This window comes from Panthera leo, chromosome B3 (assembly GCF_018350215.1).
Source record: "Panthera leo isolate Ple1 chromosome B3, P.leo_Ple1_pat1.1, whole genome shotgun sequence".
NCBI lineage: Eukaryota > Metazoa > Chordata > Mammalia > Carnivora > Felidae > Panthera > Panthera leo.
This window is the reverse complement of record NC_056684.1, coordinates 99,075,553-99,088,382: the sequence shown is the minus strand read 5'-3', so window position 1 is coordinate 99,088,382 and position 12,830 is coordinate 99,075,553. Positions and strand designations below refer to the sequence as shown.

Below are 12,830 nucleotides of genomic sequence, written 5' to 3'. Positions count from 1 at the left end.
TCTGAGAACAACTTTTAGCACAAAGAGAAGAAAAGCCATGTATTTTTATATTTATCTTACATCTAGCCATTTAACCAAATTACCAATTCCAAAAGAAACAAAAACTCTTATACATTGAGGAACACATAAAAAAAAAAAAAAGCTCCATAGTTTTTTTTTGAAAACCATTATGGGGTGCCCGGATGGCTTGGTCAGTTAAGCATCCGACTCTTGGTTTGGGCTCAAGTCATGATCTTGCAGTTCATGGGATTGAGCCTCCCATTGGGCTCTGCGCTGGCTGTGCAGAGTCTGCTCGGAATTCTCTCTCTCCCTGGGCTCCTCCCCCACTTGTACGGGTGGGGACTCTTTTCTCTCTCAGAATAAATAAACAAACTTACAAAGAAAACCATCATAAAATATTTTTGAAAGATGTAAAGCAAGACTGGAACAAAGAGACATGTTTCCTGGATAGGAAAAAAAGACTATAAAAAAAAGTTGGTCCTTTACAAGTCAAGATATGATTTTAATGCAGTTTTAATCAGAATCTTCAATGTCTTCAGTGGTTGTTATCCCCTTTTTAGACTGTAACAAAATGAACTCAAAGTTTATATGAAAAAAAAAAAAAAGCCAAATAATACCAAGAAATACTGAAAAAGAGGAATGAAATAGGACTTGGTTGCTTTTCTACATACTACAACCTAAAACAAAACTACCGTAATCCTGACAGATATTCCTAACTGACACCATATATTCCAGAGGGATTTAATATATGCATATAAAAATAAATCAATAAAAGTATTAGAAGAAGAGTTAGGAGAATATTTATATTACCTTTGATAAAGGAAACCTTCCTAAGCAAGGTAAGAAAGCTACACACATGTGACTAAATATAAAAATTTTTTGTGTGTGGCAAAAGAGACTATAAACAAAATCAGAGGCAAATGACAGACTGGGAAATGAATAACCACAACATGCTGAGCAAAGCGATACTATCAACAATAAACTAAAAGCCCCCGACAAATTGAGGAGTCAGATAACTTTATAGAAACATGGGCAAAAGAAATGAAAATTCAGGAACGAAGAAATGCAAAAAAAGCAATGAAAATATATGAAAGTATGCTCAACGTCACAAAATTCATGGGATATCAATGAAAATAGAATAGCATTCTTTACCCAGTAGAATAATAATACCCAGTGGTCACCAGAATATAGAAAACCAGCAGTTCTATACTTGCTAATGGGAACCTGAACTGGTACAACTCTTTTGGAAAGAAATCTGACAACGTATTTTAAAATTTGAGATACATGTGCCCTCTGACTCAATAACACCACCCCTCCTCCCACTCCATCCCTTTGAAATTCAACCAGAGTGAAGCTCTGGTATATAAAGACATATTGGTTAGGGGAAATACAACCACAACCAAAGGAGACAATGTTAATTTCACTCCATGGGGGACAGTACAGGGAACACTGTGCACTCATTAACATGAGCAACTTAGATCCATACCAATGAGCCAGGTGAAAGTCTGTGACATGTGTCATGTAAAACATAGTTGATGGTAATCCTTATATGTGAAAAATCCTCAAAAACAGAATATGCAGGCATGTGTTATTGAGCTATAGGAAACTGTTGATATGTGTATGTGATTGAGCTCATATTCAACTGCTTTTGATCCACTAAAATGGCAATTTCATTAGTCACAACCTTGCATGTGTTTATTACATACGTATGAGCAGGAGAAAAAGAGTGAAATCGTACAGCCCAGGGCACTGACACTGGTTATCTGGGGAAGCAGAGAGATAAGGAAGGAAAGGGAAGATGAACAACTTTTCATATATCTTTGCACTGTTTTACCTGTTACACTTGCAAATTAAAAATATCTAATAAAGGGGTGCCTGGCCGGCTCAGTCGGTTAAGCGTCCGACTTCGGCTCAGGTCATGATCTTGAAGTTTGTGAGTTTGAGCCCTGAGCTGGGCTCTGTGCTGAAAGCTCAGAGCCTGGATCCTGCTTCAGGTTCTGTGTCTCCTCCTCTCTCTGCCCCTCCCATGCTCATGCTCTGTCTCTCAATAATAAATAAACGTTAAAAAAATACATATATCCAATAAAGAAAAAATTTGAAGAAAAAAACAGAAAAGAAACAAGATGCTCAGGTTGGATATTACTTGAAGACCTATATCTAGGGGCAGAATCTATAGCAAGGGTCCATTTAATTTTATAAAATGTAGCAAATGAAACCCGATTTATTCTCTTATCTCTTTCACTAAGATAGTTCCAAGTGAAAACCCCAACCAATTATTTGCTATTTAAAAAAAGAATTTCAGAGCACATTTGCAACAAGACTAGTAAAAATGAAAATTCAGAGAACATTAAGTATTGACAAGGGAAGCAACAAAAACACTTTTACAGGCTAATGAAGAATAAATTGATGTAACCACTTTAAAACAATTTGGCATTACCTAATACAGTTGAACATTGCATATTCTATGACCCAGCAACTGAACCCCAAAGCACACGTCCTGGAAAACTCCTGGATGATGACTAGGACACACGTACAGAGTGTCCAGAACAGCATTTTCATGAGAGCAAGAAGCTGGAAGCAACCCAAATGGGTAGAATGGATAAATAAAGTGGGGTATATATCATACGGCAGAACAACAATATTGAAATACTAATTAATACTAGTGGTGAAAATAACTACACACATCTACCTGCAGGAATCTCAAAACATAATGTTGAATAAATTCCAAACGAGAGAAAAAGCATGAAACAGGCAACACTAAACAATAAAAAAAAATAAAGATTTTAAAAAAGTAGGGGAATGACAACTTAAAAGTTGGTTTCTAGGAATGGGGAGAAAGGAGGAAAAGGGCAGTGATAAGAAAACAGGAGTCTTTAAGCGTGATACTTATCAATAAAGCTAGGGAGGAAAAAGACTATACGTGTGCTTATTTTATTAGTCTTTAGAATATGTGTATACATGCATGTATTCTTCTGATGTATGGTATGTTTCACTCACACACATGCGCACACACAGAGAAAGAATCTAGGTCAATGTCTGCTTATGCCTTCAAGCCTGTCCTACTCCTGGAGAAGTCACTTAAACATTTTCTAGGCATATTTACATTCTAGATGCTTAATACATAAATGAATGGATATATTTCTAGATTCAATGGATACACTATACCCCTATATATATTTCTAGAATGAATGGATGTAATATATCCCTGCATATATTTCTAGAATGAAGGGATATAGTACCTAAATGAACGGACATTCCTGGGAGCCGTCTTTTTCCAGGGCCAAGGTAAAACAGAAATTCTCTTATGCAATTTTTCGTAGCGTGCCAGAAGCTGGACAGAATACAACAGAATGCCCAAGATAAATGCCAAGTCACCTTGGGAGAACTTCATTCACTAAGTTACAGCAAAAGACAAAGGCAACATTCCTTAGTAGAGTTACAATGGTTTTAATTTCACTGTTTCATTCACATCATGATTTAAAGTAAATGACATCAAAACTCACACCATGGCTATTAAGATTTCTAAGAGCAGAAAAAAATGTCTTTCGTCCACGACAAATTCCAAGTACCCAGGAAACACTGATTTATTGGGACTAGACCCCATGGAACTCTATGTCCAGACGTTACAATGTCGGTCCTGATTCACAGCAGTGGAGCAGCGAAGAGCATTCTAAATAAGGCGGTGCTTCACCAGGTGAAGGAAGGCAATTAGAAAGGGAGGAAGTCTGTCTTGATTCCCATCCTCTACAGCTGCTTGAAATCAAAGTTACACCTCTGACTGAATCACCACTGACTCTGAGCTACTGGCTTCTTTTCCTTTCCAAGGATTATCTTGAATATTTGGACTTCGACTTTACTCACTCTGTTCTGCCTACTGCTGTTAGGGGTTTGGTAAATAATCTGATTTAGCTAAGATGCTTTACTGACAGGATATCCTGCGTCTAGTTAACCGAGGCCAGAGGAAAGGGTGATTAGGCAAACTGAATGCATGTTATTTTTAAAAGGAAAGGAAAAGACAAAACTGTCAATGTAGTTATAGGCTCTTTATCATCTCAAGTAAACTAAAACAGTATGATACTGAACTGCCTCCAAAATATGACTTATATACAGATGTGACATTTTTACTTCCTAATGCTTGAAAGTTCCACATTGTACTCAAGCCCTAGAATGCAGGCGCAGCATGACCAACGAGGAAAACAGCTTTAAGTTTTCCTTCAGCAAATTAAAAACAAGCAAATTAAATTAACTGCTGAAGTTCAACGTTTTTCCCCAGTTTTACAGATTACTTTTTAAAATAACAGTTTTATTGAAATATAATACCCATACTATAAAATTCACTCTTTTAAAGTGTATAGTGCAGTAACTTTTAGAATATTCAAAGTTATGCATCTATCACCACTACTATTCCAAAACATTTTTATCACCCTCCAAAAAACCCCCATACCCATTAGCAGTCACTCCCCATTTCCCCTCCACCACCCCAGTCCCTGCAACCACTGATCTACTTTGTCTCTATGGATTTGCCTATTCTGGACATTTCAATAAATGGAACCATGTAACATGTGGCCTGTTTTGTTTTTTTAAGTGTATTGATTTATTCTGAAGGGGGGACAGGGAGAGAGAGAAAGAGAGAATCCCAAGCAGGCTCTGCACTGCCAGCATGGAGACTGACACGGGGCTTGAACCCACGAACCATGAGATCATGACCTGAGCCAAAACCAAGAGTTGGACACTTAACTGAATGAGCCACCCAGGCACCCCTGTTGTGCCTGGTTTCTTTTACTTAGCACAATGTTTACCAGGTTTATCCACAATGTAAGCATGAATCCATATTTTGTTCTTTTCTATGCAAATAATATTACATTATATGACTATATCACAATTTCATCCAGGTATCAGCTGATGGACATGTGGGCTGGATCCTCCAGGTTGCTTATTTCTTTTAAAGAGCAAACAAAAGCTGAGGAAGTGGAAAGAACTGAGCTTCAGCTCAGAATCAACCTAAGCCAGGGATTAATAAGCACCATTACTGTTATGTCTGAATTTATCCCCAGTTGTTATAAACCATGCTACCCCTGGGCGATCTTAATGGAAATGTCAACTGGGTAACATGGAATACGTGAGAATTTTTTCTTATACTCTTAATGAGGAAAGAAGAAGGGAAAGAGAAACAAAACATAACTGAATAGTGTCCTCCAATGGGTGAGCAAACAGGGGCACACCAATCCAATAGAGCGCTACTCTGTAATAATAGGAACAAATAGTGATCTTTACAACACGGATGTGTCTTGTAAAATCATGCTGAGCAAAAGAAGCCAGGAAAAAAATACATAATATGATTGCATTTATGGAAAATTCTAGAAAACGCAAATTCTTCTAGAATGACAGAAGGCAGATCAGTGACTGCCTCAAGACGGGGATGGGAAGGAAAGACAGTTACTGGGCATGAGGAAACTTTGGGATGGAAATGTTCATGATCTTGATTGTGGTGATGGCTTCACAGGTGTATTCAGTCAAAACACATCAGCTTTATTATTTTTTTTAATATTTTAATGTTTATTTACTTATTTTTGAGAGAGAGAGAGACAGGGCACGAGTGGGGGAGGGGCAGAGAGAGAGGGAGACATAGAATCCTTAGCAGGCTCCAGGCTCCGAGCTGTCAGCACAGGGCTTGAGGCGGGGCTCAAACTCACGGACTGTGAGATCATGACCTGAGGCGAAGATGGATGCTCAACCAACTGAGCCACCCAGGCGCCCCTGTTTTACTTTTTTTAAAGTTTATTTTTTTATTATGAGAGAGACAGAGACATTGTGAGCAGGGGAGGGGCAGAGAGAGAGAGAGAGGGAGAGGGCCATGCAGGCCCCGCAGGCAGTAAGCCCAGAGCCCGATGCGGGGCTTGAACTCACGGATGGTGAGATCATGACCTGAGCTGAGTTCAAAAGTTGGACGCTTAACTGAGTGAGCCACCCAGGTGCCCCAAAACTCATCAACTTTAAATATGCATTATTTACTGTATGTCAATTATATCATATGTCCATTGTACCTCAATAAAGCAGTTAAGAAACTATTTTTTAGTAGGTAAGTATACCCCCCAGAGGTATTTGAATGTGTGAAAAACACTGCCTTTGTTTTGCACATATGGCTTTAATCAATCTTGTAATAAGTCAAATTATTCTCATTTTATACACAAAGAAACTTGAGATTGAGAGAGTTCAATAATTTGCCAAGGGGGCCACTGTCGGTATTAAACTGAGATCTCTTATTCTCAACCCCCAAACCCATGTTCTTTTCTCTATACCACAAGCCACTCACTGTTCCCACTACAGACCCAACTCTTTTTCTGGAATCTCTGGGTCCCAGAATTTCCCAAGTCAGGGAGTTTTCTGGCCCACAGAAGAGATTTATGCTTTACAGCAGTATTCCAAATGTGTTTTCTTCTGTGTAGCACGGTATGCTACCACAAATACCTCTCCAATTATGGGGATTTGTCCAAGTCAGTTGATTTATTCAGTGGATCAGAGTAGTTAATCTGGATTAGATCACGGCAAGTAATCCTGGTCTCTGGGTCAAAGAAGTGAAAATAATTCATCTGAGATTAAAAACAAGCTGGACAAAACAAAAAAACTAGCCATTCAACCCACTAGCTGAGCATTGTACATCACGGGGAATGATAGGTCACTCTTTTGAATATGGGGGTCCAAGAATGTAGACTATTCAAAGTTGCTCTGAGGCATCTGTCCACTTTTGGCCACCCTTAGCACGAAACTTAGGTGGAGGTTGCTGTCCCCTCTCTATATGGCTCATGGACAGGATAGGCTTTCTCACCTCTGTACAGACTCCAGATCATCTTTCACCGCATAAACAGCTGGATATTGTCCAAATGCCACCAATGTACCTGGGTCCATTTGAAGATGGGCTATGACCACAATTACGTAAAATTAATGAAAAAATACAACTTGGTTAAAACGACTGTTTTTATAAGATAGCTAAATTGGGGGGAGGAAAGGGTGCCATTTCTCTCATGCACGAATGTCATAATGAAGGTTCTCTGGGCTAGCTATCTTCCATTTGTCCCTCCAGACCCATTCTCCAATCCTATTCCACTAAGCTTCATGCCCCAGGAAACTAAACTGTACAAACTCAGCAGCAGCAGCCTTTCTTATTCTTTGTCTTCCAGTTGGGTTTGGTCAACGGGGAGCACAAACAGATTCAGAGGGAGAAGGAATCATTTCCGTGTATAGTTTCCTGGGATCTCTGCCTCCCAGGTCATTATAATCTGGCTCCACCTCTTCCCTGGAGGCTACAGTTTCACTCGGGAGGCCTCTCCTCCCAACCCTCATCCCTTCAGGCTTCTAGACAGTAAAGGAGCCTTGGAGAAGTGCACTTTCCCTACACTCTGCCCACATCCTTGTAAATATTCTCATTATTAAGCTCTCCTAAAATTAACCAATTTGAGGATGCCAATTTTTCCCAGTACGGGCGAAATGTCCTGAGGGCTAAGAGTACGCCTTCTTCAGAAAATGAACTTTATTCCAAGCCCTCAATTTGTATGAAAACACAGACATTCATGGGGTGACATCAAGGCCAGGCAAAAATAAAGAAAGGCTAGATGAGGTGCGTAACGGAGAGCTCAAACAGCTCTGATTCAAACTTACTGCACCACGAGCCTGTAAGGCAAAGACCTATTCACAAGATTTACAAGCATACAGTAAAGGGCGGTGGACGCATTTCTCAGATTTTAAAATGTGGGAGATGTAAAGCATTTTCAGGTTGCTATATCCTTCTTCGTGCTTATAAATCATTTTCCCGTGGTGCCTTCAACATTTCTGCATGTGCTACGTTACTTAGATTGAGGCTTTAAACCACTTTTGGGGAATTCTAACTATCAATATGAAGAAAGAGATGTTTGCTACAATAAAAACTGCCTAAATGGCAAATCTGAGAAAGAGAGCAGATTTCAGAGGTACCATCTGTTTTCCTTCATTGAGAGGTATTATCATATATAGTAAAAAATGCTATAAAAGTGAAGTGATGCTTCCTGTGTCATACATAAATTATAATCTCAAGCAGATTTTGATTACTGAGAGCTTATATCAAAGATATAAGACCATTAAAGAAAAAGATGGATCTTGATCCCATCTAAGTCCGAAACAACTAACCTTCTGTCTCTAGAATTAACCCAACTATATTATTCCCAAATGAAGAGCATTCTATAACTAGAATAACTACTTTAAGGCTGGCTTAGGTTGAAGATTTTTCTCTAATGAAGACAAAATGTTACGTAGCACAAATCTGTAAAGCTTCTTTTAAGTGAAAAAGCTAAAATATTGAAATATCAATAGGGTGCTTTGTTTACTTTGGTTTGGGTGTGCGTGAGCACATGTGACTGTTTGCATGCTTGCTGTAGATTACAGCCACAGACAGAAAAGAGAAACTCATTGAATTAACTTGAGTCAGCAAGGTAAGATCTATCCTAGTATTCATTATGAGTGTCTCTAAGAACTTAAGAGTATTTGAAAGAAGATATCAAAAAAATCTGGGGGACTCTGGCAGCTTCCATTGAATTCTGCATCACACCAGATGGCTCTTACAAAGTTCTCACTTCTTATTTTCCAAATGAGTGGTAAATTCATGCTTTTGATTTTTCCCAAGTCAATACAACATATCAATGAATAATACCACTTTGCATTTGTACAGCATTTTACAATTTACAGAGTGTTTTCCAATTCATTATCTCAACTAATCTTTAGAGCAGTTCAGATATGGTCAGGGCAAATATTAGTAACCTCCATTTCACAGATGCGAAAACACCTAGAGATACCATCCAGAACTGTCTGTAGCAACTTGAATTAGCTTAGGTAAAAAATGGAAATGAAAATGTGTTGACTCCCATCAACTGAATTCATAGCCTCCAATTGTTAGTGAGCTCTCTCCTTTCCCTTTATCTACCTGCCTCTTTCTTTTGCTTCCCTTCTGTGCATCAGACTTCGTTCTCTCAGCAGACTGAAACATGGCCTTATATGACTCTTACTGCCTTGAGATGAGAAAGGATGGGACCTCATCCTCAACTTGAGCTGGAATATCCCACAGGAAGAACCTATTGGCCCCTGCTTGGCCACATGTCCACCCTTTGAACCGACTCCCGTGGTCTGGGGATGAAATACTGTGGCTTCCCCAGCTCCGGCCAAGTCCCCACCCTTGAGGCCAGTATTACCCAAACAAACAAACAAAACAGGAATAGACAGACAGAGCCAGCGAGGAAATTGTGAGCAGAGAGCCAGCCACCCTAATTTGTATGTACTACATTAAATAAATTGCCCCGGGCAGAATCGGAATGACTTCATAACCATCTTCCAGTGCAAGCCCAGCACCCTTCCACTTGACCGCACAGCCCATCACTGCAGGAGCCACACAGGTATTATGTGCCTCTTTGTTCCTCACGGTTACCCGTGTAGTCTGGCTCCAGAGTAAAATCTGGACTAGACTCAGGTTCTAGTCCTCATCCTACCAGTCATCGGCTATGTTTGTGGGCAACGCATTTAACCTCTGAGAATCACAGCTTCCTCCTTGGTAACATAAACAATTCCTACGTCACAGGGTCATCAAAAGGATCAAGGGAGATAATGTACTTCAGATGACTTTGAAAATTATAAAGAGCTACCTTAAGGTTTATTACTAAAGCTCTGTATGTAAATTTCAGGGAGGCCAAAATGACACAGTAAGATTCTTCAGTGCAGGCCCCCCTACCACCATGCCCTATTGGCATCACTTTGGTGCTGACATTTTTACTTTTTCGGTGTTGGAAGGCACATTTCAAAAAGAAGTATCAAGTAGTGTCTCCAGATTAAAAGATGTGGTCCAGAAGAGAAGCAGACTAACAGATGGTTTAATGGCACTTACCATACTCACCTTTTCACTATAGATTAACCGAAAGATGAAAACTTCTGACAGACACACAAGAAACTATTAACAGCGGATACCTCCAGGGAGTGGGGCTAGAAATTAGCATTTGGAAAGAAACTTCTATTTTTCACTTAACGCCTGTCTCTACTGCTTGAATTTTAAAAATCTTACACATGTATTCCTTTCATAATAAAGAAAACTAAATTAAAAGCATGGTTATCACATCACAGAAAAGGAATACAGTATATACTTAGTATAGTGTCTGACACATAAAAAGCTTCCAGCAAGTGCTTATTTATTGATCAAAGTAGTTACCGCCTATCCAGCAAAGTAAAATCAACTTCACTAGAATAAAAGCCAGCTTTCATCTCTGTGACTATGCATGTTTTCCATTAATCATATTGTGAGGAATGTTCATTGCCACCTGCTGAGCGTATGATTTTAAACTCTTACACCTCACACACCAAAAAATGAAAGCTCCTTTCTTAATTCCCAATCATAAAGCATAGTGCATGCCGCTACCTCTCAACTCTGTTACCGCTGTTCTTGTAGGCACACTTCCTTATTCACAGCAGATGATGCCGGGCTTCTAGGAACCACTCTATTTTACAGTTGGGGGGGTTGCATGATATTTTCTAAGACATTAAAGGTTACATGGCAGCATATGCCAAAGCTAAAATACTGATTTAAGTGGTATTTTTTAAAAATGATGCGATGGTTATGAAGTTTGGGTGCTGTGCACTGGCTACATGCTGTTACTTGTTGCCTAGTTACATCTCTGAGGAAAGGTCAAAATGGTTGCCTCTAAATCTAGAAGGAATTAAAAAACCTTAAAGCTTTATAATTAAACCAAGGATTGTGTGAACCCTTATGTAAGCATCCCTTAAAACAAGTCCCCATCAGACTTTGACCACATGACAGCCCTTGGGAATGTCGAAGGAGATGTTTTAATGAAAGACATTTCTGTATCTGAAATTTGTTACCTGCTCACATTTCATTAAAGTTATCACATCTGGACTCTTTCCATTTTATCATATCCACCTGCAGTCTGCGACCACAGGATATTAAAAAACTGTCCAACCTACTTAACACAAGTTCTATCCCGTGAAAGATAGAAGAAAGTCCAGTGTTTTAAACTGTTCCACTAAAAAAACCAAATTGTTATTGTGGTCAACTTTGCAAAGTCTAGGCCAGTCTATAATCTAGTAACAAAAACTATACATCTTAATAAACAACTTGTGTCTTAACTCTCAAAATTGTTCCTCCTTCACCTTTTTAAGAGTTTCCTCATTAGGTCTGCCTTGCAGACACTTTTAAGTCTAAATATCTTCTCTGAGTAGTGGGGCAGGATACAATCACAATTTTGGTCTAGAAATTTAACATGAGTGTATTAAAATGGCTAAGATGGCTTCCAGAATCTACAGAGAGGGAGAAGCCATCTTTTTTCACTTGAAAAAAGTATTTTTTTAGGTAAAATTCACATAACACAAAGTTAGCCATTAACCATTTTAAAGTGTACAATCCCACAGCATTTAGTACATCCACAATGTTGTGCGGCCATCACCTCTCTCTAGTTCTAAAACATTTCTATTACCCCCAAAGGAACCCTGCACCCAGAGTAGTCATTTGGACCTCTTATTTACATTTACTCTCTAATTTCTCTCTGGCAAAGAATAAAAGAAATCTGGGTTTAAATGACAGCATAATGATTTGATATGCTTTCATTTCTTCTGTAACTTTTTTGATTCACAAAAAAACCAGCATGCACAGGTCTGAAGCTGAAATGATGCTAGTCTTAACAAAATGAAACCGGGATTGGTTGTCCTAGAAGGAACCCCAAAAAGGGGGCTGAGGTAGATCTCAAAATAATTTACAGTTCTATCCAAGACAAATCCTTGTCAGAAACCCAGATCGTACCTCCATGACTGATAGTGCTCAATCTATTGGGATTTAAAAAAAAGATATTGAAAGAGAATTCCCTATACTATCAACAAGGAAAGTTCAGAAGATAGGGAACAATTAAGCACATTTAATAAAAAGAGGAGGGGGGAAAGTGCCAGCTCCTGAAAGTCAAGTACCTGTTCTGGGGGAGCTAATTTATTATTCTTTCAAGAACACTTATAGCCTTCTTTGTCCCCGTGGTTTAGAGAAACATAAAATAAGAGACCCCAGGACCTTCAGTATTCCCGTTTTCTCACTCTGTCTCGTTATGGTTAACACAGTGCAGTGTCTTATGGAAGCAGGGAGGAAGGACTGAGCAAGAGTCTTTACCCAGATGCAGCTACTTGGATCAGGGCAAGTAGCTCACACTCTACAGCTGGCAAGTCAGAAAGCATCAAGAGCTGGGTGAGACTTGAGCACATCGTCCACTCCAATCCCTTCTCCTCGGACACTCAAGAGAGTCTTCCTAATACTTCTCTATTTCTGAACAGTCTATGCTATCTCTCAGGTGGGAAAGTCCAACTTTGTCATACAAGAGACAGAATTCAAACTAAGAGAGCCCCGGGTTGTTTAGGGAAACCTGGGTTTTATCATTTCCATACATGCTGACGTGCTGAAAAAGAAGCAGTGAGGCACTGTGGTCACTTCAGTAACAAAGTTTTTAAAGATGGGCTCATCAGAGGCATCTTATAAGAGGGTGCTGGTAACACTGGGGAATTGAAAGGGAAGGCCATGAAATGTAACACCTCTTAAATGTCACAGGTTCTTCTTAGTTCTGAATCTGAGAGTTGTTGTTGTTGCTGTTTTTAAGTTGGTTTGAGCAAACATGCTAAAGTGGATACAGGTTTTCCAAGAGTTAGACTTGCTCCTCTCTTCACCCCAAACCCTGGGGGTTGTTGTCATTATTTAATGCAATCAAAATTTCTATTCGGGGGCACCTTTATTTGGGCCATCAGTCAGTGGAGCGTGCAACTCTTGATCTCAG

The 12,830-nt window shown here is 39.3% G+C and overlaps 1 protein-coding gene across 3 annotated transcripts in view; it reads right to left on the bottom strand.

The window, feature by feature from the left end:
* The window catches only part of GNG2 (G protein subunit gamma 2), a 121,089-nt gene that overhangs the window by 86,624 nt on the left and 21,635 nt on the right, over positions 1-12,830 (bottom strand). The window contains exon 3 of one of the 3 annotated variants that reach the window (XM_042943215.1): positions 6,839-6,917. The exons of the other annotated variants lie outside the window; for them this stretch is intronic. Coding sequence (XP_042799149.1) covers positions 6,852-6,917 — 66 coding nt within the window. The 3' untranslated portion in view covers positions 6,839-6,851. Of the gene's footprint in view, positions 1-6,838; positions 6,918-12,830 lie in introns of those variants that run through there. 3 annotated transcript variants of the gene reach the window in all.